Below are 25612 nucleotides of genomic sequence, written 5' to 3'. Positions count from 1 at the left end.
ATCTAGACAAATGCTGTAAAATGAAATTTGACCCTCTAACAACTATTAAATATTTTCAAAGTAGTTATTCTTTCACAGGATGGAAAATATTAAGTTGTTCGGGCCGGAGAGATAGCATGGAGGTAAGGTGTTTGCCTTTCATGCAGGAGGTCATCGGTTCGAATCCCGGCGCCCCATATGGTCCCCTGTGCCTGCCAGGAGCAATTTCTGAACCTGGAGCCAGGAATAACCCCTGAGCACTGCCAGGTGTGACCCAAAAACCAAAAAAAAAAAAAAACAAAAAACAAAATATTAAGTTGTTCACCAATTTGGTTCATATGTGCTCCAATATACCAAGAACTGTATACAAGCATTTAAAGCAAACCCTTCTTACTAATTGTTACATTTATTCATATATCCAAAAAGAAAAATATTAAGTGTATATATAACCAGATCATTCCTTGTAAAACTGCTGTAGAGCTGAGTTTTATTTACCTGAGTATATGCTGATAATACCGCTTGGCAACTGATAATGTATAATAAAACTATTCTGCTCTAATTAGCAGCTAGACTAACAAATAACAGTTACTAATAGTTGAGAAACAAATCGCTAAAATACTCCATCACTGAGGCTCAAAGAGCAGCTAGTTGGGCAAGAGGGGCAGTATGTGGGCAGGGCTGGCCCTGCACATGCCAACCCAGTTCGATCTCTGGCACCACAGTCTGAGCCCCACCAGGAGTCATCCCTGAGTACAGAGCCAGGATTAAACCCTGAGTGAGCACTGCCTGTGGCCTCCAACTGCTCTAGCAAACAGAACAAAACAAAACAAAAGCACCCTCCCCACCAAATGCAGACAGTGAAAGGAGGCCAGGCCACTCTTGAGAGCAGAAGTAAACATGCACTCAAGATCCTGGCCCTTCCTCAGGGATCTATAATCCAGTAGTAGCCTGAGCTGAGGTGTGATTAGCTTCTTTTAGCAAACAAACACCAGGAGAATCCATTCACTCTGCCCAGGGAGGAAAGTACAACCCCAGCAAAAAATTTTCTTTCTTTCTTTCTTTCTTTCCTTTTCTTTTCTTTTCTTTTCTTTTCTTTTCTTTTCTTTTCTTTTCTTTCTTTCTTTCTTTCTTTCTTTCTTTCTTTCTTTCTTTCTTTCTTTCTTTCTTTCTTTCTTTCTTTCTGTCTTTCTATCTATCTTTCTTTCTTTCTTTCTTTCTTTCTTTCTTTATTTCTTTCTTTCTCTCTCTCTCTCTCTCTCTCTCTCTCTCTCTCTCTCTCTCTCCCTCCCTCCCTCCCTCCCTCCCTCCCTCCCTCCCTCCCTCCCTCCCTCCCTCCCTCCCTCCCTTCCTTCCTTCCTTCCTTCCTTCCTTCCTTCCTTCCTTCCCTCCTTCCCTCCTTCCCTCCCTCCCTCCCTCCCTCCCTCCCTCCCTCCCTCCCTCCCTCCCTCCCTCCCTCCCTCCCTCTCTTTCTTTCTTTCTTTCTTTCTTTCTTTCTTTCTTTCTTTCTTTCTTTCTTTCTTTCTTTCTTTCTTTTTTTTTTTTGGTTTTTGGATCATATGTTTTGGCAATGCTTCAGGGGCTACTCCTGAGTCTATGAGCAAGAATCACTCCTGGCAATGCTAGGAAGACCATATGGGATTCCAGGCATCGAATCTGGGTCAGCAGCGTGCAAGGCAAGTGCCATATGTACTGTACTATCGCTCCAGCCTCATGGAAGTGTTTTCATTGGCTCCTAAATAATTTACAAGCAAAAAGGTTTAGATAAGATTATATTATCGGGCCTCGAGAGATAGCACAGCAGTGTTTGCCTTGCAAGCAGCCGATCCAGGACCAAAGGTGGTTGGTTCGAATCCCAGTGTCCCATATGGTCCCCGTGCCTGCCAGAAGCTATTTCTGAGCAGACAGCCAGGAGTAACCCCTGAGCACCACCAGGTGTGGCCCAAAAACAAAAACAAAAAAAAAAATATATATATATATATATATTATCAACATTTGTGACTTACCTCGTAGGCCAGATATCTTCAGCATCATCTTTATACACTATTAATGAAAAAAAAAAAAGCTCATTAGTTTTCTATTCCTGAGTTATAGGATTGTGAGATACAATGCTGTAACGCTTTATGGACTCTGAGGTGAATGAAGTTTAATTACAGTTAATAAATCACTAATTCTCAAGAAGATAAAGACAATCTGGCAATAAAGTGAGAGATGTGGGCAGACCAGCACCCACTGTTTGCCACTGCCACCAGGACAAAGTTCAAAGTCCCATTTCCAGATCTAAATATGATAGTCTTATGGGGAAAAAAGGTACATTTAATATTTGGGGCTTTACACAGGGTGACCACTTATCTGTGGTATATAAAATAATTGAATAAGGAAATATAGTAAAAGGGGATGCTTAGATCATCCTTGACCCCAGAACTTATGGAGAAGGACAGAGGAAAAAAAGAAATTAAGGTGGGAAGGAAGATGAGAAAGGGAAGTAATGGGGGGGGGGCAAGGGCTGGAGTTCCTATATACTTAGGAAATGGGAGAATGGTATAGCTACAGACCCAAAGCACTGACTCAGAAACACTGATAATATGAGATCTAAGCAGCAATCTAACCAGCAACTGAACTTTGTAATGTATCCATCGAGGTGCCAGATGGAGTGGATGGAATATGGCAGCACTGGTGATGGGAGCTGTCACTGGTGGTATTGGTGACTGGTGTTGAAATATTTGTATGTCTAAAACTCAACTATCAATAACTTTCGAATTCCTTAACTAAATAAAAAATTGGTGGAGGGAGGACAACATTGGTGGTGGGAATGCCCCTGATTCAATGTCACTATGCACCTGAAATACTACTGTGAATGATTTGTAATACACTTTGGTCAAAATGAAAATTATTAATATGTAAAAAATTGTAAAAGACTCTTGGAGTTTGGGGCCACACTCAATGGTACTCAGGTAGTACTGACTCTGTGCCCAGGGATCATGTGGGTGGGCTCAGGAGAGTCTATGTGGTGTTTAGGTCCTGCAGATTGAAACAAGTCGGCTGCATGCAAGGAAAATGCCTCCCTCCCTGTACTGTCTTCTAGTCCCTAAATATGCAGGCTGATTTATTGGTCCACATTAAACTCTAAATCCTGTAGAAAGGTATTAGGCTTTAATTAGCACCCACAAAACACCATTGGATGTTTCTAAAAGCTTAAGGAAAGAACTATACCAACTGTGACTTGGCAGAGTACAAGACATGCTTAACAAGTTTAGACACAAAGAAATAATGAAAAAACTTCTTCAGGGGGAAAAATAGTCTTAAATTATTGGGCAAAGAGTAAATAAATGTGCATTACAGAAGGACTTGAGAAGCAGCAGGATCATACCTGTGTACTGTGAAACAGTGAAGAGTGGAATGAGCTTATTAGCAGCTATGTTTAAGAACTGTATTTTCTGGCGTATAAGACAACCCCCTAATTTTGCAGTTAAAACATGGGTTTAGGCCTATATTCGCTGTATCAGACAGAACATTCCTGTGCTGTATGTGCTGCATGTGTTCCTGTGCTCATGTACCACAGTGAACCAATCACAACAAGCAAAGGTTAAAAGGTTATATGGTAATAGACGTCCTCTCTGACTCTGGCCAATCTGAGCAGGCTTTTGACAGTGTAGATTCGGGTCCAGAACATTGTCTAATTTGCATGCATAAAAAGCCTGCTAGGATTGGCTGAGTCAGAGAGGCGGTTTCAGCAGCCTTGCAGTGATTGGTGCAGGATCGAGTTGGAAAATTCATTTTGTGGTAATATTCGGACAATTTTCATTTAGCGGCATACTGAAACATTTTTCGGAATATACTCGGCATATAAGACGATCCCCAATTTTCGGTTGATTTTTTTTTGTTTCAAAAGTTGTCTTACACGCCGGAAAATGTGGTAAACAATGGAATGGCCTAATACAATAAGGGCAAAAGGAATCTGTCTTCAAAGGTCTTTAAAATATCCGAGGGCTGTCCAGGCAACCTTTCACAGTAGGTCCCCAATCCTCACCAGCACCGAATCTTCTCTCAACTGAGGATGGTGAAGCCTCTATGGGGGAAGCTAGGCGACAGACCCCAGAACTAAGCCCCCAACACGCCATAGGTAGGCTCCCCACTTCAGCCCAGCTTAGGCAGACTGATGAGTCCGGGGGTGGAGGAAGGGACCACTAGCCAGTCTTTCCTCCCACCAGGCGGGAGCTGAGCTGTCCAGGCGACCTTTCACAGCAAGCCCCCAATCCTCAGAGCCAGCACCAAATCTTTTCTCAAATGAGGATGGCGAAGCCTCTATGGGGGGAGCTAGGCAACAGATCCCCAGAACTAAGTCCTCCAACAGGACCATAGGCAGTCTCCCCACTTCAGCCCAGCTTAGGCAGACTGTCCTTAACTCTCCACGAAGCAGAACATTCTCCCCACTCCAGCCAGATGCCAACTAGCTCCCAAAGTGAAAAGATAGATTCTCAACATGAAAAGAAACCGACATTCAGCTGCTACTGATTTGCTCTTGCAGCCCCTCTTCCTTCACCTCCCTTCACCGTGAACTTTTGCTTGCTATGAGATTTGGGAGCTGAGAAGTCCCCCACTTGAGGATACTTCATATATGTTACTGCTGGGAGTCATCTTCCCTAGACTCCACAAAACCAAATCGCAGGCTGAATCTGCACTCCTTACTCCTTCTCCACCTATTTCAGATGACTTAAAGAGGACACACAAATCTCCTTTGACTATCTCTTTAGATACATTCCTTTAATAGGCATAACTGTTATTAAATTATCTTCTTATGTAGCTGCAATTTCTCCCATCCTCAGGATCTATTTAGTATGGAATTCTAGTAGACATGTCTTTGTTTAGAGGTCATGTAAGAAAAAGATTATGGGGACTGTTGGTCTTGATACCTTGACCCCCACATGCACCAGTAATACATTGTGGCATTGTTTCTTTTTGAATAGGCAAAGTAAAATGGGAAAAACACTTACAAAAAAGTTCTTATCTAATAGAGATAGGAATACAACATTTTATAATACTGCAGTGAGATCTTATATCCTGAACACTTGGCATAGTGGCTTGGCTTAGACTTCTGTTTATCGGACATTGACCAGTCACCCCTGAACCATGGAGACCATCTACAGAAACAAACAGGGTCTCCTACACCATCACCAGGAATAACAATTCTACTAAGGAATACCACTGCCATGGTACTGACTTACTCCAAAGACAGTACTTAGGACACTCTGACGACCTAGGAACAGCAATAGCTTGCTTTCAGGGCAGAATTCTTTCCAATGATACCTAATGGTGAGATGAAATTAGATAACACTAACACCACCCAGATTTTTTGACATAAGACCTATAGTACAGAACCAGAATCAATAACAACAGAAGCCTGACAGCAACAACTGTGATGGTGAAGAGCTGTTTCTGGGACCACAGAGAATGCCTAAAGGGGTTTGAGAACATAGTATGCCTGGAGCCTGGAGTAGGTCTTATGCCAAAATACTTCAGGGGTAAGGTCTCCCTGTTTTTAGGCCAAAGTTTTTTCCTTCCAATTTCTTCCATATTTTGCTGTGCCTATGCAAACAATAACTGACACAAACACATATAATTTTTTTTAGTTTATCTCTGTTATGCCCTCCTCCAACTTCCTGCCTATCTCACCTGGAAAGGGAGACCCTCCCACAGCTTAAAGGGGCCTGTTGTTGGTAATTTAAGGGGTTGCCTGGGGTGGGGGAAGGGAGAAAGACGCAGCAGAGAGAGACCGCAAGGGAACAAAGGTAGAGGCAGCAAGATGGATGGAGGGCAGTTGAAGAAGGCTACTTAGAAAAGTTTAGCTTAGAAGCCATGTACTGTAAATATGCACATGGTGGTTAGAGCCCTGTAATAAAACTGATGTCTCCTGAAACTTCATCTGACTACTGTGGGTCATTTCCTCGCTGTTACTCTGATACCTACAGACCCACTAGGCCGTAGGGACTGCAGGCGCAGGGCTGGGCGAGAATGGCCTCACCAAATTAACTACTTTATTGGTGATACAAAAATTTTCACGAATATAACTGCTAATGAACTCTCCTCTTCTTTTTCCATTTTTTTAGATTCTCTAATTTATTTTTATTTTTAATAACTTTGCTTTCTAACATCCTGAAACAAATGTATTATGATCAGTTATGTCAACTATGTGATACATTTTCTTTAAATAAATATATTTATTATAAGATAAATTAAAAAAAACAATTCAAATTAAAAAGTAAAATAAAAACTGAAATTAAAAAAATATCTGAAGTGAGGGGGCCAGAGTGATAGCACAGTGGGTAGGGTGTTTGCCTTGCACAAGGCCAGCAGGGGTTAAATCCCCGGCATCCCTTATGGCCCCTTGAATCTCCCAGGAGTAATTCCTGAGAGCCCGAGCATTAAATGGGTGTGCCCCCCCAAAAAAAACAAAAAACCCCACAAATTTTGGGTAGGTCAGCAGTTCCCCAACTCCTCAAAGTCCAATTGGGTCCCCAATGCACTGTGGGTTACTCACCGTCCTCACAGACACAGTCTCCTCCACGATGATCTCCTTCTCCATATTAGGGAGCACATCACACACAACAATGAAAAACAGGAAAAGCTGGAGGACAACATAGAGAAGTGAACAAGCTGATTCAAAGAATCTGCTACCTACTCCCCCCTCCCCCCCCAAAAAAAAACCCCAAAATCTCAAAATCTCAAATGCTTCTTAGGACTCTGTGAGGTCATTCATGATCACCATCTTAAAAACCTTGGCTGGGTTGGGAGTCAATACATGAGAATGACCCAGGTTTACTCCCCAGCACCACAGTTGTTGAGCATGACTGGGTGTGGCTCTAATGATCCAAGCCATCTGACATACAGGGTCCATTCAGCTTCGTGTCCTCAGGCCCCTATTTTGAATTGTCAGCCCAAATGGCACCGCAGAACTGGTGGGGACCGATCTCCTGAGCACTACAGGGGAGCACCCCATCCCCTATTATACAAAAACCATTTCGGTCATGCAGAGCCACGAAAGCTCCAGCACCTTGGTTTCCCTCGGTGTACCTCCCTGCAGAGGACACCGATTCTGTGATGGCTTCCTCTCTCTCTATCATTCCTTAGAGGAATTTGTGATGACCAGTTGTTCTGGTTTTCTTGAGGCACTAAGCTCGAGCTCATTTTCCTATTCTTTAAAAAAAGTAGGGGGGTTTGTTTTGGGCCATTTGGTAGTGCTCACTTTTGTGTTCAGGGGTTACCTCATGGTGTTAGGCATCAAACCTGAGCCACCTCTCTGCAAGGCAAACACCTTAACCACTGTCATATCTCATGAGTCAGGGACTTATTTCTGTCTGAGGAGTCTGTCCTATGTCCTAAGACCTTAGAGATCAGTGAAAACCTCATCTCTTGACAACTGCTCCTTTCAGCAATTGTAACTTGGGCCAACTCAGCAGTGTTAGAGAAGGTGTTGGGGTCTATCCCTGGAGCAGGAAGAAGAAGGTGTACCCTGCTAGGCAGGGACCTCCACAGGGAGCCTATTCTCTGCCCCCTCATGACCTGTCCCGCACTTATTTGCTAATCTGGGAGTGGGGAATGCGGGTAAAGGAAGGGAACTGGGAGCAGTAGAAACTGGGCCTGTGATATGAACTAAGTCTCTGGGAAAGATCAGAGAGGCTAGCAGGACTGTTCAATCCAATAAAAACTTATTAGGTAGGGTCCGAAGAGATAGCACAGCGGCATTTGCCTTGCAAGCAGTCGATCAAGGACCAAAGGTGGTTGGTTCAAATCCCGGTGTCCCATATGGTCCCCCGTGCCTGCCAGGAGCTATTTCTGAGCAGACAGCCAGGAGTAACTCCTGAGCAATGCCGGGTGTGGCCCAAACCCCCCCCCCCCAAAAAAAAAACTTATTAGGTAGATGGGGCTTCTGAAAAAGGGCAAGAGTAAATGCAATCTGATAATAGTAAAGGCAATAAGTATCACATCACCAAAGTCCAAATGCAACACTTTGTTAACCCTGAAATGCCATGGTCACCTTTCAGTATTTCAGGGTCCCAAGAGAGAAGCCAACAGCGGCAATTCTGCCTGCCCCGTACCCCCCAGGTTGTACACTAATCTGACTTTCGAGGCCCAAGTGAGGTCAGAAAGGTGCATTTTAGGGTTCAGGAACTATAGTAGCTGAGATGAAATGCACTCAAAGGTACAAAGCCCCCTTAATCAGATCCTCTTTCACAGAGTTTTTTTTTTTTTTTTTTTCCTTTGTGGTTTTGGGTCACACCCAGCAGTGCTCAGGGGTTATTCCTGGCTCCAGGCTCAGAAATTGTTCCTGGCAGGCACGGGGGACCATATGGAGTGCCGGGATTCGAACTGATGACCTCCTGCATGAAAGGCAAATGCCTTACCTCCATGCTCTCTCTCCGGCCCCAGAAAAAGTCTTATGAAGAATCTAGACCTTACTTTTCCACTTGAACATGACAGACAGCAGTGCTGCAGCCTGAGTGGATTAAACTACACTGACATGTGAACTACCATTGCTGGCATCAGGGTGTTAAATGGAGTCCTATATGGGTGTATTCCTCAAACAAAACACATCATTTAAGACAGGGGTCTCAAACTCAATTTACCTGGGGGCCACAGGAGACAAAGTCGGGGTGAGGCAGGGCCGCATAAGGGATTTCACAAAAAAGAAGTCCTCAAATGTCATTATTAACAGTTTTAATTATTTCGTCTGGACATGAATAGAACATTGAGTGAAGATCATGAACAGTTCTTCTGAACATGGCATCTTTTGCCTATTCCTTGCTGCCAGAGACTTGATAGCGCTTCTCACAAATCTGAACCACTGAGGCCGGAGAGATATCATGGAGGTAAGGTGTTTGCCTTTCATGCAGAAGGTTGGTGGTTCGAATCCTGGCATCCCTTATAGTCCCCCGAGCCTGCCAGGAGCGATTTCTGAGCACAGAGCCAGGAATAACCCCTGAGCACTGCTGGGTGTGACCCAAAAACCAAAAAACAAAAATAAAAACAAAAAACAAAAACAAAAACAAATCTGAACCACATTTGGCTTCAGAGAGGAAGCAGTTGAGACCCTCAGTATGGCTTGAAGATGATCATCATTAAGTCTAGACCTGTACTTGGACTTATTGAAGTTAAATGTGGAGAATAACTTTTCACACAAATATGTGCTCCCAAAAAGGCACATGGTGCACTTGAACATTCGGGAAAGCTCAGGGAAGCTGGGGGGCAATTCTCTCAAAAATTGCCCATGCATGTCTGCTTTTCCACTAATCTCCCTGAACTTGGCTTTGAGATCAGAGTTGCATTGCAGGTCAATGAGCTCCATTTGAAGCACAGGAGGGGCATCTTGCACATCAAAGGAAAAGGGGTCCACAAAAATTTGGAAAGTGGCTCTGTGCTTTTTGAAGTCTGCAAATCTGTGATCAAATTCCTTCTCTAGCTTAAAAAATAGCATCAACATATTTCTCACCACTAAATGGTATGCCTGCATCCACAAGTTCCTTGCATGCTGGGAAATGGCAAAGGTTTGTCTGAGAGAGCTGGGATTTCCATAACACAAGTTTTGTGGAGAATGCTCTCACGTTGTCATAGGCAGCACTGATAAGCTGCCCCAGGCCTTGTAACATCTTGTTTAGTACATTCAGCTTATGTGTGATGTCAACAAGAAAAGCTAAGTCTATGAGCCATTTGTGATCACTCAACTCAGAAACAGCATTCCCATCCTTCTCCATGAAGGCTTTCACTTCTTCTCTCAACTCAAAAAATCTTTTCAGGACATTTCCCCTGCTGAGCCAACGTACCTCGGTGAAATAGAGCACATCTCCATATTCTGACTCCATTTCCTCTAAAAAAGCATGGAACCTCCTGTGCTTTAAGCCCCTGGATCTGATTTGGTTGATGCATTTCACAACAACAGACATCACATTGTCACATGGCAGGCATTTACTGCAAAGGGCCTGCTGATAGATAATATAGTGAAGAGCAATGGCCTTCTCTACACCCTCCTCTTCAAGTTTTTTTTGAACAAGTGCCACCAGTCCATTTTTCCTCCCTGTCATTGATGGTGCTCCATTGGTTATTATTCCAACAAACCTCTTCTATGGCAAACCTGAATTCTCAATGGCATTACACAGATGCCGAAATATCTTATTTAGCGGTGGTCTGGCCATGCATTGGAATTATTGTGAGCAGCTCCTCCTACAACTCAAAATTGCAATCAACACCACAGAATAAATTGTGAGCTGCGCAGTGTCTGTTTTATCTGTGCCCTGAGCAACTGAGAATGCATCAAAACATTTGGCTTTCTCACACAGTTGATGATAAATGTCACTTGACATGTCAGAAATGCGCTCTGCCACAGTGTTGGCAGAAAGGCTGATTTTGCTAAACTGACCTTTCTTTTTCCGAACAGATAATACTTGCAGCCTGTAACATGCATTTTTAACAAACCCTTCTTCTGTGAATGGTTTCCCTGCCTTAGCAATCATCTCACTAACCATGTAACTAGTTTTGACCGATGCAACATTCTCTTTGGTTGCTTTCTTGAAGAAATCTTGTTGCTTCATTACACATGCTTTAAGACTGGCAACCTGCTTGGCTCTCTCATTTCCTTGATATTTTGTACATTCTTCAGTATGTTTAGTTGAATAGTGGTGTTTCAAGTTGTATTCCTTGTGGACTGCAACTTTCTCTGAGCAAATAAGACATGTGGGGATGCCCCTGTGCTCAACAAAGAAATACTGCATCTCCCACTTTACCTGAAATTGTCTGTGCTCGTCATCAATCTTTCTCTTTACTGTAGGCTTTGATGAAGTCATGATGAAGGTATGACAAAATCTAATTCTGTAATAAACTTCTCTCCCTTAGGCCTCCAATAATGCAAGGGACAGGGGGCAGGAGCAGTGGAAAAGACGTCTGCGCTAGGCGCAAAGTATTCGCGATCATTCGCAATAAAAAATCGCATTAGTAAGAAAAAAATTGCAAAAAATCGCATTAAACATTTGCATACCCCGAACGGAACTGCTCGGGGTATGCGAATGTTTACTGCGATTTTTTTCTTACTAATGCGATTTTTATTGCGATTATTCGGTAAGTGAATAATCACGAATACTGCGATAGCGGGCCACAGACTGTTGCATGGAGACGGCCCTTGGGCCGCGAGTTTGAGACCCCTGATTTAAGAGAAAGAAAAACCCCACTTCAGAACACAACATTACTGTACAGTAATTCTCATGTCAGTGTCATTCGTGCTGGCACTCACCTGCGAGGGGGTCGGTGCAGACCCGGGACACAGCCCCAGTGTACTCCCCAGCCTCAGCTTTGCTTCCCAGACTGTACATTGTTCGGGCACTGAAATGAGTTTGTGAGAACACAGTGAGTGCAGGGACCCTGCTCTGAGGAGAAAACTCCACAGCAGGCCTCTGAAAATCAGGAATGATGAGAAAGGCATCAAACACTGTGCCCTCATCACCCCAACACTAGTGAAAGAGGTTTGTTCGAGTTCCTGTCTCTGCCTCTACAAGGGGTTCCCCAACCTTCTCCTTAGCTCTTTTTCTTACTATGCCTAAACCCAGCCCCTAGTCTTGTGCTGGGGACCCTGTTTCTGTGACTCAGAATAGCCACAATAAAGTAAGAGTTTCCTAACAGCTGCTGTGACTATCTTAGACTCAAATAGTCACAGGTTAAAGCTCAGAACTTGCTTGTGAGGACAATGAGGAAGATACAAAGCAACTGCCATGGACAGAACAATTAGTAAGCACTGGGCTTTCTTCCTCTCATGTGCCACATGGCTGTCACCCACACTCCAAGCCCTCTACAGTATAAAAGGCAATGCCAAGGCAAAGCAAGGAAATTCAGAGGGTGGGTCAGCTTTTGGAGGATACAATGAGTTACCTGGACAGAGTAGTTTCCCATCTTTAGTATAAGGCCTCAAACAGCTGTTGTCGGCTGGGAACAAAGAAAGAGTTAGTACATCACAAAAAAGGAGTTCTGCTAAGGCTAGTTCAGTAAAGAGCTCCCATACACTATGAGCTCAGCAAAGCCAAAACCCCCTCAACGAACCCCCAACCCAAACCAGGGTCAGGTAAGCAGCATGGCACTGCAAACTGCCACGGTGAAGATGAGGAAACCAGCTGAATTGTGAACTCCCCACAGTCTTCAGAACTCCAAGTCTCTTTGTATGGAGGTGAAGCAAACCTGGAGGCAACCCCTAGCCCTGCACAGCTGCCCATACTGAAACCCTCAGCTGCCAGGTCTGTGTTTGTTCCTGCATTTTGTGGTTTGTCCTTTCAATACCTGAGACTCTACTAAGGGTGCCTTTAATGTGAAGTGTCTTTCTGCCATTTTGAGGATCCCAACTGGCAGTGCCTGGGCATAGCACCCATAGATCCTGCAAGAAGAGCTTGTGTTCCAGCCCATGGAATTCTCTCTCTGCCATGAACATGGAGCTTTCAGTTAGGGCTCCTGCGTGTGTGTGTGTGTGTGTGTGTGTGTGTGTGTGTGTAGTGTGTATATATATGTGTGTGTATGTGTGGTGTGTAGGGGCTTCTTCACCACCACTTCCTTCATCACTGTGCCTCCATCCACAATTGTGGGTTTATAAATAACAGTGACTGTTTTCTTCTCTGGCTGTGAGGCTGTGGTAACTGAAACACAAAAATCCATGCATGCTAAGGCCGTGCAGAGCCCAACCGTTAGGTGTGGGAGTTTGGAGCAGGATTTTTAAGCCTTGCATAGATAAAGCTCTGGATTTGTTCCCTGACATTCAAAATGGGTCCTTTTTGTACATAAAGGGAGATGAGTTCTTGCTTTGTAGGCAGGAGCATGGTAGAGTTTTATCTAGTACGGAGGATTCTGTCCCAGTCAGTCAAAAGCTGAGAGTGGTTGGAAGCCTTCTGAGAGGGCGAGCTTGGGCTAAGCCTGAGAGGCTGTGACTGTATCAGACATTTTGGCAGGATCTAAGACTCAAGCTCCACCTCTAGCACTAAGACAATTAGGGCAGGAGCTGATCACTGCAAGATTTCTTAGCAACTTGTAAAAAGAATGAAGCAACAGAAGTTATAATGTTCAAATACTGCTTCCACTTTCTCTCCACAGACAGGGAACACCAAATCCCCAGGTACATAGTGAGATGGCATCCATACTGGAGAAAAAAAAATCTGAGTTGGATATGTGTGACCAGGGAGAACAGAAAAAGCAACATTTCCCTGAGATCTAAGGACTGACAGAAAGCAGATAAACAGAGAGGTTTGTGTACCCAAAGAGAAGATGCCACTCTTCCACCAATCTCAGGGGTGGCAGATGGCTCCAGGCACTCAAGCTCCGCACAGGTCTCCAGGACACGTATATTGAGAGTGGGACATGGAGCCCCTGGGGAGACTGAAAGAAGGCTAGTGGAAGACCCCTGGAGTTACAGGGTAGCACTTGCAACTCTAGCATAGGTCTTGTCAGGAATTTCCTGAACAAAACCTTTGAGAATGTGCTGTACTGGGTCCCACCTTCAGTTGCTGCCAGAGCCGCCATCTGAGAAGCAAGGCTAGTGCTTCTGCTCATGGTCAGCAGCCCTCAGAGTGGACACCCCACTCACCCATTCCTTAATGTGAGGGCCATTTCCTAATGTGCCCTGGGACATGAACATTTACATGTGATCTATACATTTGTTTTTACAGAAAAAAGTCTTAGGCTTTCTTTCTTTTTGGTTTTGGGGTTCATCCAGCTGTGCTCAGAGCTCACTCCTGAAGGGCTTGGGGAATCCTATGGAATGTCAGATCATACCTGGGTAAACTGTCCACAAAGGAAGCATCCTACTTGCTGCACTATCTCTTTGGCCTTGTTTTAGGTTTTCATCTAAGAATCAGTAACCTATTGGCACTGCTCATCTGCAATCCAAGTGTTTCAGTAAACGCCACATCTACACTGGCACACAGTTAGTGGCTGTAGCCATGTGGCAGTTTGATCTCTACTGTCACCCACAAGTGGCACCCACAGCACAAAGTATGGCCTATACCCAAAGGCAAGCATGGCCCCCAAAATGCTACCACAAGCATGCATGTGAGCACCATGGCAAGCCCTGGCAAACACTGCCACTAGCATTCAGATGTGCTGTCCCCTGGGAGCACCACAGGCAGATGGTGACCCAATAACTATGTGTGTGCATCTCAGGCACAGTGAAGACAGCAACAGAGGGAAAGGGAAGAGGATAGAGGCCTATTCCCACAAGTCCATGCGGGTGCTGTGATGGATGGTGACTGAGACAAGTGTCCTCTATGCTAATCAATGGCTTCCTGGCAGGTCTTTCCTGGAAATGTCCTTCTATCCAGACTAGATGACCTTTGGTCAATGTTACAGGCACTTTATGCTTCCTGGGTGCACAGCTATTGCCAAATATAGGCTTAGTGTATATTTTCCTTCCTGTCTGTAGCTTGTCCTTTCAACTACCTTTTGAAGAATCTGAGTTCCAAAATTTTAACATTATCTAATTTGTTATATTTTTCTCTTCACAGTTTTTGAGTCCATCTACCTAAAACAATCTTTTTTTCTTGATGGTCAAAGCAACCAAGAGTTTCTCATGTGTCTTGTAGATATTTTATAGCTTTAGAGTTTAGTATTTAAGACTTTAACGATTTAAGGCTTTACCTTACACAATGTAAGGTAAAGTTGGAGGTTTGTTCTGGGATCTGGATCTCCAGTCATCTAACACCATCTGTGGCAAATGTCCTTACTCCCACCAAGGATGAGACTTCTGCTTTTGGTGAATGGCAACTGTGTGTGTACAAGCATCTAGAGTTCTACAGAGCCCTGTCAAACTTTTAGGCTCTGAAAAATAAAACCTAAAGCCTTTCTGTATAGTCCTCTTCTTGAAAGAACCTTTAAAAATGTAAAATATTTAAAAATGTTAAATTCACTGGCTCTATAAAAATTGAATGCAGGCTAGAGCTTGTCGAACTCTGTCCTCTCTCAGGTCCACTCAGCATCTTTCTGATTGGGCCCTCCCAATCAGGTTTCCTTTCTAACATCTGCCAGATTGGCCATGTAGACCCCATCTCCATGTGACCCTTTGGGTTAGACTGGGAATATGGCCTAGCTGAGAACAGCTGCTATACATGCCAACTTTTATGCCAATACAACTGCCTTAACTATTGTAACTTAGAACACTGAGCCTGCAAATCAGATGGTATAACTCCTCCAACTATGTGAACCCCCACCAAAAAAATTATAAATACTTTAGATTATTCCACATACATTTAAGGATCAGCCTGTAAATTTCAAACAGGAAAATGTCCTGATTCTCAGGGAGACTTCATTGAATCTTTGATATATTCTGGGAGTACTGGCCTCTGTCAGCAAGTATCCTCTGGTACAAAACTGTTGCATATTATTCAATTTACTTTCTGAATTAGATTTTCATAACCATGATTTCTAATAATCAGTATATAAACATTTTGCACATTATTTTGTACATTTATCACCATGGATTTTGTGTTACATTGTACTGCTATGATTTCTAAATTTCATTTTTCATTGTGAGTAAATAATTTTTCCCTGTTGATTTGAGTTTTTGTTCAATTTACTTAATTCCTAAAGCTCAATAGTAGAATCCTTAAGGACATCAAAACTGACTAGTAACACACAAAATAGCCTCATCACCAGTGCACTGGGAAAATACAATTAAATGAGTTAATCTAATATGGTCCTAAAAAAACCACAATTAACAATTGTGGCCAAAAATTATAATGGTACACCACTGTGGAGAAATTATAACCCTCATACACTGCTATAAGATGAAAATGATTCAGATAATTTGGAAAATTTAGTACTTTTTTTTTTTTTCGTGGGGTAAAGGGGCCCATAGCCAGCAGTAATGCTCAGGGAACCATGTACCAGGGATCAAAACTAGGGCTCTGTTGTTGGTACTTCCGCTATTGAGTCATTCCCAAGGTCAGTGGGTGACTGCTTGCAGTGGTCCTCAAACTATGGCCCTCAGGCCACATATTGTATTTGTATCTGCTTTGTTTCTTCATTGCAAAATAAGATATATGCAGTGTACATAAGAATTTGTTCATAAGTTTTGTTTTTACTATAGTCAGACCCTCCAATGGTCTGAGGCACAGTGAACTGGCCCCCTGTTTAAAAAGTTTGCGGACCCCTGGATTAGAGAGTTAAATATAAACCTGTCATCTGACACAATCTGGTCATGGACAGGAACTAGAGAATGAGAAATACAGATCCATAGAAATTTTACGTGCATATTTTCATAGCAGCATAATTCATAAAAGGAAAAGCATAATAGGGCCCAAATGTCTGGTAACTCATGAATGAATAATGAAAACAGGATTCTTGACATGCAAGAGAATGATAGCAGACAGGACATGGAGGCACTGAGCTGTATGGGAGGTCACTTCGAGTTACTCTGTGGAAAAAACCACACAAAGATCACTTATGGAATGGCCACAATGACTTGAAGAGGCCAGAAAAGCATGGAGAGTGAGCGAGTAGGATTGAGGACTATTAGGGGATCTGAGTGTAAATGGGCACAATGGGCCTGGCTCTATGCCTCTGTCCATTTACTAATGAACACAGATGCACTCAAGAAGATGGATGTGAGATAGGACATGAATGGCACCTGGATTGAATGACTAATGCAAACCCAATGCTGAGTTTGCAGATTGCATTCATTGTGACACAACCTCTGGACATGGGGACTGTGGTCCAGAGCGACACATGGAGAATGACATGCAGAACAGTGCTAATGAACAGACTATAGACAGCACGATCAGAGATGAATGTCTATGGAAGAGCAAATGCAGAGAATTAATCTGTAATGTCTCAAATGAAAACACATGATAAGAATGATAACATTTGTCCATTTTGGGTGGTAGGTGTGATTTTTTTCCCTCTAATGATTAGCTGTATTTCCCCATATTCTTTTCAGTTAAAAAAATTTTTTAAAGCTAAATTAAACCAAAAAAATAAAACCAAAGCAAACATAAATGATTACCTAGTTCCTTCATAAATTTTAATTCCTCTATGGCTTTAATTCGAATATCAAACACCACCTAAAATAGAGAAATAAACTAATGAATGAGTATAAGTTGAAAAGTGAACAGAGAGGGTTGCGGGGCACTGCTGTCAGCACATTCACACACAGATCACAGGTCACCAGCCTTACCACCAGAACCTTTCTGCCTCCTGGAAAACCATTTCCCCATCTCTGAATATCATATTCTCTTGCCTACATGGTTACAAACAACAGCTGAGATCTTAACAGTTATGTTTTCACCAAATGAGTGTTAATCAGAATAGGAAAAGCCACAATGAGAAAACTAGCCAGAAAGACAACAGTTAACAAACAAGTAACTTTTCTGCTCAGAAAAAAAAAAGAAAACCAGAAATCACATTCCTTTCTGTTAATAATGAATTAAAGCCCAATTAAAAAAACAATATAAAAATGTACAACATTAGCTCTATTCAAAATTTAGACAATTTATTTTTTCCTTTTTTTTTTAATTTTTCTTTAGACTAAATCTCTTCTAGGGCACAACATTTTAGAAGCTGAGGGTAAGCCAGTGTGAGCACCCCTTCTGTCAGTGTCTACAGTCTCTGCGGACAGTTCCAGATGTTGTGGAAGGCAGTGGTCTCCGGGGATTCTGGATTTCAGAGCCCTAGTCTAAGAGCTTTCACTATTTCTCCACAAGAACACGTGCTCTGAAATGATCATTTTTATATCAAAACAAAACAAAACAAAACAAACATCCCAGTAAGTTTCTTTAATGTTATAAAAAGAAACTTAACTGATGGTTCACAAGTATAGAAAGACATCTTCGGAAATGTTTAAAGGAACTGGTCAGTAGAAGGATCCCTTTTAATAAAAGAACAGTTGACTTTCTACAAAACACAGAATTGAGTGCAAAGCAACAGAAGATAAACCAAAAAATGGGCCAGCTTTGGGGATTATTGGTGAAGAGCCTGGCCTTATGTGTGGGGCCCTGGCTTCTGGCCTCTGCTTTGCCAAAAATCAAAAATAAAACCACTGAAAAATAGTGCAACAAAAAAGCAAACTATGTGCCTCTGGTTTTAAAAATATAGAAAATGAATTTATTAATGTTAGTATCACAGAAGTTGGAATATAACCCACCCCTACTGCTCAATTTGACTGGCTTAAAAATAAATAAAAAAAAATAGAAAATACCCTTAAAAAGAGCACCTTATCAATCTAAGCCAGAGGTTTCCATGACTACTAAAAAAGGTATTTCTCACAGTTTGATCCTAAGCTTTGGAGGAGGAAAAGGGGGCATGTGTTTTCTGGAGCTATGCCAAGAGCCAGTACAGGTAAATAAGCAATGATCAAATATTAAACATGAAAAGCTGTTTCTTAAGACATCTACTACAGATACCACTGTTTGAAAAGATTCTTTAGTAGAGTTCTAATAGGCAAAGTATGAACAAACTAGTCATAATTTACTCACGCTGCTAGAAGACACCCATAGTTCTACTTGCTGCTTTTCAGAGTGTAATGGGCACATATTTTTTATTAGCAGCCCGTTGTGTCCATCCATTGGAGGGCTCCACCCTCCTCGTTCAGAAAACAATCTGGAGGTGAAAAGATGTTTCAGGAGCTGGAGTGACAGCACAGGGAGGAGGGCACTTGCCTTGCACTTGGGTTTGACCTAGGTATCCATATGTTCCTCCAAGCCCTACTAAGAGTGGTTCCTGAGTGCAGAGTCAAGAGGAAGGTCTGAGCAATGCTGGATGTGGCCCCCCCGAAAACAAACAGTTTCAGGAATGGGTCTTTGCACAGCACCAGCCAGGCTTGAAGGTTCTCTCTAGAGCATGGAGCATGGTAGAGCACTGCCTGTCCTCAGAAGTGGGCACAACCTAGTTCCTGCAACTGCCTTCAAGAAAGCCTTCTGTGTGCAGGGTGAGCCAGGCCAGCAGTGCTTGGACCCAGGCCTTCATGGACTTGGACTAATAACTGGTGGCTGCAGCTTTCCAGAACTGCTCTAAGGACAAAATTAGGTAACTCCCGCCTATACTGAACCCTCGGGAGCTGCGTGAGGGCCTGACCAGGGGCTAAGATCTGGACAGTGACTGACACAGCCACATCTCCACATAAGCGGCCAATGTGTATCTATGAGAATTTTACTACATAATAGCACCTGGACTAGAACAAATGATTCAAACCAAGTGATTCCTCTAAATAGTAGGCCAAGGTTGGGGGAGGAGGAGTTATTTCTATGTCCTGAATGGCAAGAGAGGGTGGGTAGAAGTAACCCCAAAGAGAGTGCGGTACTCTGGCTACAAAACACCGTTTCTGTAGCACCGATGCCTGGGAGTCCACCAGGTCAGCAGTCCTTCACATACAGCGCAGAAAATCAAAATGCTTCCAGAAGAAACCTTAGTCCTGAAGACCAGGGCCTGGGGTGATGGTCACGGGACTGTTCTGGCCCAGTGTCTCTCCCTCGCTCCCTCTGTGAGACATCTGACAGCTCATGTTCCTTCTGATCACTCTAGCCCTTGGCAGCCTGACTAATGACCATCCCTTTGACAGGAGAAGAAATGGAACAGTAAAAAACCCTCACACCAAAACCCTATTACTACTTTGTTGTTGTTTGGGGGCCATATCCAGGTATGCTTGGAAGTTGTTCCTGATTCTGCAGACTTGGGGGACCATGTGGGATGCTGGGGAAAGGGATTGGGAGCTGCCACACCCAGCTCTGTGCTCAGGGCTCATTACTGACTCTGTGACTGGGGATTATTCCTGACTCTCTACTCAGGGCTCATTCTTGACTCTATGCTTGGGCATCACCCCTGGCGGGGTTTGGGGTTTGGGGAACCATGTGGTAGGATAAGCTGCATGTAAGACAAACACCTGAACTCCAATACTATCTCACTGGTCTCAGGAGTGTGCTTTCTAAAAAGTTAATCTAGTCCTCATTTAGTTTATATCTGTATAAATTACCACAGCCCTGCTCCAACATCCTCCCCTCAATCATATCACAAATCATTTGTTCTCCAAAATGTTCCACCTAGAACATTCCTATTTACCCTATGTAGCACATGTTGGAGGTAGGGGGTGGCAGTAGCGGTGTGGGGATGGTCGGGGGGAAAACCAGTGCTCAAGGCCTGCATAAGCTTTAAGTCCTTTCTGAGTATTCACCTGTAATCACCCCGAACAGCGTCCTGAAACAGGATTGAACTTCCATTTCTTAGCCCGAGGTCTAGGAGAGTCTTGCGCATGTCCCTCTTGGAAATGAGGGTCCAGTTTTTCTGGCCCATAGGCTTTGTCTTGATGAACACGATGCCCAGTGGGATGTCTCTGGCTGCAGACACAGCACCCAGATCAGCGTTGCCGGCGATAATGAGCACAGATTCCCATTGACAGTCTTCACATCGCCGCACGATGTTCAGAAGCAGTGGCTCACAGTCATAACCAATAGGGAGGGGGACTCCGCCAACCTGCAGCAGCACCAAGATGACCGTCAGACCAGCTAGTATTTGCCCAGACCCAGCCATAGGCTCCCAGACCACAAACAATGGTCAGTAACTAAGTCTCCACAAACTTTGAGGCATCAGAAGAACCTCAGGCTTTTCTCTGTAACTTTCCTTCCACTCTGGGGCAGGTAGACTGATATGGAGCCTTAGTGGTGGGGGTGAGATGGGCTGAAGACTGTGCACCTAATGGGCACGACCTTTTGGCCCCTTCCTGACAGCAAGAGCTGACTTAGCTCCTCCACGTCCTATCTACCTCCTGACCCAGTACAGATTTCCACTATCTTCACAATTTGGGAGGCATATACTTGCAGCTTCCCTTCATAGCACCTCAAGACAAACATGCTCTTCTGCATGTAACACCCTAAATGCAGCTAAGACTCTTTAGCCCACCAGGCTCTGCTGTTCTATTGCCCTTGGGTGTGCTGGACAGAATTTCATTCCAATGGCAACTAGGCATGCAAATGGTCACCTGTCTGTCACCAACACATTCTCACCTCCACACCATTCCAGACGAAGATGTTCGCACGATCAGTAATTCCTACATCACTCAGAGTCAGGTCATCTCCTAGAAGACAAGACTGAGGGTGAGACCTTTGCTATGGGCATAGCTGAGATACAAGCGTCTGTCTGTCTCATCAATCTCACTGAGTAGACACAAAGAAAAGGTAGTATGATGTTGGTCCTTCTAGGCTTCTCCTCCTTGCGAACATTTCCCCATGTCACTGGACAATCTTTGTGGGCACCACAGCAGAAATGGAGTTCCCAGGAAAGTTAGCTGGATGGGGCATTGTGACAGCAGAAAAGCTCAAACAGCTGCATGCACTCTTTGTGTATTTGCTAATGTTCAGTTTTTCTAGTTGTGAATAGGAGAAATCTGTGAGAAGTCAATGAGCCGCATCACATCAAACAGCACAGTATTAGGTACATAAAAACCACAAAACCGAAAATGTTACTAGAACTATTTTCTTGTCAAGTGAACAAAAAGCATTCAATCTTCTACTTCGTTTTGTTGAGTCACACCCAGCAATGCTTGGGGGATTGTGCCTATTGTATGCCAGCAAAGCATGCATTAACCAGCTGAGCCAAATCCTAGTCCTCTCAAGGAATGTGAAAGTACTTGAGAACTTAAGCTCTCAAGGAACAAATAATAGAGAACTGGACTTCTGTTTCCAAATTTGTCTCTGAGAATTGGGAAAAAACAGACAAGTCAGATTCAAGTGGTTTCAAAATCATCTTCCTGAAAAGTTTAATATACCCAAATACTCCAAAATTCAAATCTTTTTTTGTTTTTGTTTTTGTGTCACACCCGGTAGCTCAGGCGTTACACCTGGCTCTACACTCAAAAATCGCTCCTGGCAGGCCCGGGGGACCATTTGGGATGCCGGAATTCAAACCACCGTCCTTCTGCATGCAAGGCAAATGCTTTACCATCATTCTATTTATCCGGCCCCAATTCAAAACATTTTTAATTTAAAAAAAAGGTCATTTTAAATTAAGAAAATGTAGAAATTTCCATGTTAGGGATTATTTTTCTAGTACCTAAACTGGATACATCATAAATTAGAACATTTATTTGCTTCTAAACTGCCAATGTGATGCTAGTCTTCTTAGTTAATAAAGCAGGAGGGAGACAAGAGCAAGAGCAGAAAGTTTCAGAAGAGCATTACCAAAGTGTAAATGTGCAGTGCCTTATTAATTACCATGGAGATTCCGGCAGACATGGAGTCCCACTGGAGTGGACTTGGCGACACTCAGAACCATATCTCCTTCCCAAAACTCAAACAGCTAGAGGGTGTCAATGAGAGAAAAGAACAATTTTAAGTCCCACATCCAGCCTATTTCCAGGTGCAAAAAGATGTGTGCTGGGCTGACTCATCTACAGCTGAGGTGTGAAGCAAACCCAGATCCTCATATTCCCATTGGAAACATATTACCAGGGCTGACACAGGGGACAGTGCCACCAGGGAGTAAGTCACTACATGGGAATTGTCATGTCACAGGCCAGAACATGGCCTGAGCACACAAAGCTGGCCTAAAGCAACCACCTTAGAACCTAACCAGTGCAGACATGTGGCCTGTTAGTTTTTAGATCTGGGACTCTAGGGACTGAAAGGAACATGCTAAAAGAAATATCAACACCTTGAGTCAGTCCTAGCTAGCCCATCTCCACAGTTCCAGAAAGTACTCTCTGATCAACTGTGGTCCCCCTGCCTTTGTCAGGGCTCTCTTCTGAGAAAACAGCGACAGGACTGAACACCAAACCCCTACGAAGCAGAATAAGACCTTTTCCATTAGGACTTCATCTGAGAAGGGGTGATCCCAAGTCCATTGGCATAAACATGGCCAGATTTCTGTGTGTGTGTGTGTGCGTGTGTGTGTGTGTGTGTGTGTGTGTGTGTGTCCCCGTGTGTCCCAAGTCCATTGGCATAAACATGGCCAGATTTCTGTGTGTGTGTGTGTGTGTGTGTGTGTGTGTGTGTGTCCGCCCCAGTGGCCAGTATCATGACTCAATCCAGAGAGGGTTGTGGAAGCAGAAGCCAGCCTGATGGCCCCTCCCAAGTAAGGAGAGACGGCAGATGGAATTACCTTTAAAACGGACTGCCGAAGGTCTCCTAAAGTTTTCCTTTGGTCAAAAGTCAGGTTCCGTACGCTTTTAGATGATGTCTGGCACAGAGCGCACTCGTAGTAACTATAAATATAGTGTGTGCCCAGGTGGAGACATAATTGCAAACTGTTGCTAGTAGAATCAGACTCTGCCCTTTAAAGAGGACGAACAGGATAACAGATAAAACACGGTTTCATTCTACACCCAAATAGCTGATTTTCCATCCGAGACAGTGTTCCATCTCAGACCGCAATCACAATCAACCTCCTTTTCTTCCATGCTCCAGCCACATCATTTGAGTTTCTCAGTAAAAAGCACAAGTTAAGCCTTGATATGGTGAATCCCAAGGAAACTGTTTTAATGTGTGCAGTGCCAGGTGCCTCTGAACAGATACTGAACCTCTGCATCATCCAGTCCTGAAAACATTATGGGTGTAAGCAAGTATATGCCAGAGGCCTGTTCCTGTGATTGTATTAGGACCAGACTGACCAACTTTAGTTTCAGCCTTATTATTTTCTTTATTTTTTTTGGGGGGGGGGCATATCTAGTGGCTCTCAGAGGTTACTCTGTTTTTTGTTTGTTTGTTTGTTTTTGGGTCACAACCGGCAGCGCTCAGGGGCTACTCCTGGCTCTACACTCAGAAATTGCCCCCAGCAGGCTCAGGAGAACATATGGGATGCTGGGATTCGAAACACTGTCCTTTTGTATGTAAGGCAAAGGCATTGCCTTGTGCTATCTCTCCGGCCCCTCAGGGGTTACTCTGACTCTGCATTCAAAAATTGCTCCTGCAGGCTTGGGGGATCACATGGGATGCTGGGTATCAAACCTGAGTCTCTCCTGGGTCAGCTGCGTCCAAGGCAAATGCCCTACCACTGTGCTCTCTCTGGCCCCCTTTTCTTCTTTTTTTGAGGGGGTTCAGAGAGTGGGCCACACTTGACAGTGCTCAGGGGTCACTCCTGGCTCTGTGCTGAGAAGTGAATCCTTACAGTGCTCAGGGGACTGTGTCAGGGTCAGCCACATCCAAGGTGAGCACCTTACTGCAGCATTGTCTCTCCAGCTCTACTTCAGCTCTACAAAATAAATGCCTCCATCTTGCCATCTAACCACTCCAGCCCTCCTCTTAGCCATCTGGTCTATCTCGGTTCAATATCCTCAGCCTCATTCAAATTTGTCAGCAGATCACTTCAGATGCTTCAAGTATTTGGTCTGAGAATGGAGATTCAGCTGAGTTTGAGGAGTGATCCCATAACTGGACAAAGGCGGCATTAGCATCCAGATGACCACAGTCCCCACAGACCACAGACCAACAGCTAACCAAGTAGGTCAGCACTCACAACCAATGTATTTGACATGTACTGACTTGAGGGCTGGAACAATAGTACAGCAGGTAAGACACTTGCCAGGTTCAATCCCTGACATCCAATATGGTGCTCTGAGCACAGCAAAGAGTGATCCCTGAGCACAGTCAAGAATAAGTCCTTGGGGCCGGGTAGGTGGCGCTGGAGGTAAGGTGTCTGCCTTGCAAGCGCTAGCCAAGGAAGGACCGCGGTTCGATCCCCCGGCGTCCCATATGGTCCCCCCAAGCCAGGGGCGATTTCTGAGCACATAGCCAGGAGTAACCCCTGAGCATCAAACGGGTGTGGCCCAAAAAACAAAAAAAAAAAAAAAAAAAAAAAGAATAAGTCCTGAACACTACCAGATATGGCCCCCTAAAAAAAAACAGTTTTGATTTTCATTAACATCTTTGATGTTGGCCTCTCACTCACTCTATTGCCATACTTTCCCTCTAGTTCAAATCGACGGTAAACATGTCACCCAATCCCAGGAAACCCAGCAAACCCCAAACCCTGAAGAAGTCTGAAGTTACCTTTTGGTCTGCAGCTCCATGTTGGCTGTGTCCATCTCTCTGAGCAAGTGACAAGGGACCCCGAACCGGGGATTGGCATAGGCTGTGAAGAAACCCTCTTATTAATGGACTGCCCCTACAGAACCTGGCTGCCAAAGATGGGGAGGGTGAAAGAGTAAATACCATCAGGTCGTGCTTTCACACATGTGCTGTACATGTGCCAGCATTACAGTCCACAGAACAGTCAACGTGCTTTTCCAGTTCATATTATTTAGAAGAACTGTTTCTCAGAGCCTTACCTGTTTAGTGTAATTGAGTCTATAAACAGTCTGTAATTGAACAAATTCCTTATTTTGTTACAACTTTATTTTATTATTTTTTTTTTTTTTTTGTGGTTTTTGGGTCACACCCGGCAGTGCTCAGGGATTATTCCTGGCTCCAGGCTCAGAAATTGTTCCTGGCAGGCACGGGGGACCATATGGGACGCCGGGATTCGAACCGATGACCTCCTGCATGAAAGGCAAATGCCTTACCTCCATGCTATCTCTCCGGCCCCTTGTTACAACTTTAGGTGATTTCTAATTAGTGATTGCTGTAAACAAAAGAGAATAAATATATTTTGACCAGTTATTTATATACTGGTGTATTAGACTTAGGTGATTTATGGAAGCAGGATC

General features: G+C 43.9%; 1 protein-coding gene across 1 annotated transcript in view; it reads right to left on the bottom strand.

Moving 5' to 3' along the window:
- Positions 1-25612, bottom strand: part of USP40 (ubiquitin specific peptidase 40) — a 72667-nt gene that overhangs the window by 21453 nt on the left and 25602 nt on the right. The window contains exons 12-22 of the mRNA XM_049769354.1: positions 24957-25038; positions 23071-23242; positions 22185-22269; positions 20979-21049; positions 20150-20448; positions 18459-18582; positions 16991-17048; positions 11887-11940; positions 11255-11343; positions 6515-6601; positions 1983-2019 (exon numbers count right to left, since the gene is read on the bottom strand). Coding sequence (XP_049625311.1) covers positions 1983-2019; positions 6515-6601; positions 11255-11343; positions 11887-11940; positions 16991-17048; positions 18459-18582; positions 20150-20448; positions 20979-21049; positions 22185-22269; positions 23071-23242; positions 24957-25038 — 1158 coding nt within the window. The remainder of the gene's footprint in view (positions 1-1982; positions 2020-6514; positions 6602-11254; positions 11344-11886; positions 11941-16990; positions 17049-18458; positions 18583-20149; positions 20449-20978; positions 21050-22184; positions 22270-23070; positions 23243-24956; positions 25039-25612) is intronic.

This window comes from Suncus etruscus, chromosome 2, assembly GCF_024139225.1.
Source record: "Suncus etruscus isolate mSunEtr1 chromosome 2, mSunEtr1.pri.cur, whole genome shotgun sequence".
NCBI lineage: Eukaryota > Metazoa > Chordata > Mammalia > Eulipotyphla > Soricidae > Suncus > Suncus etruscus.
The sequence above is the reverse complement of the archived record's forward strand: the minus strand, read 5'-3'. Positions and strand labels throughout refer to the sequence as shown.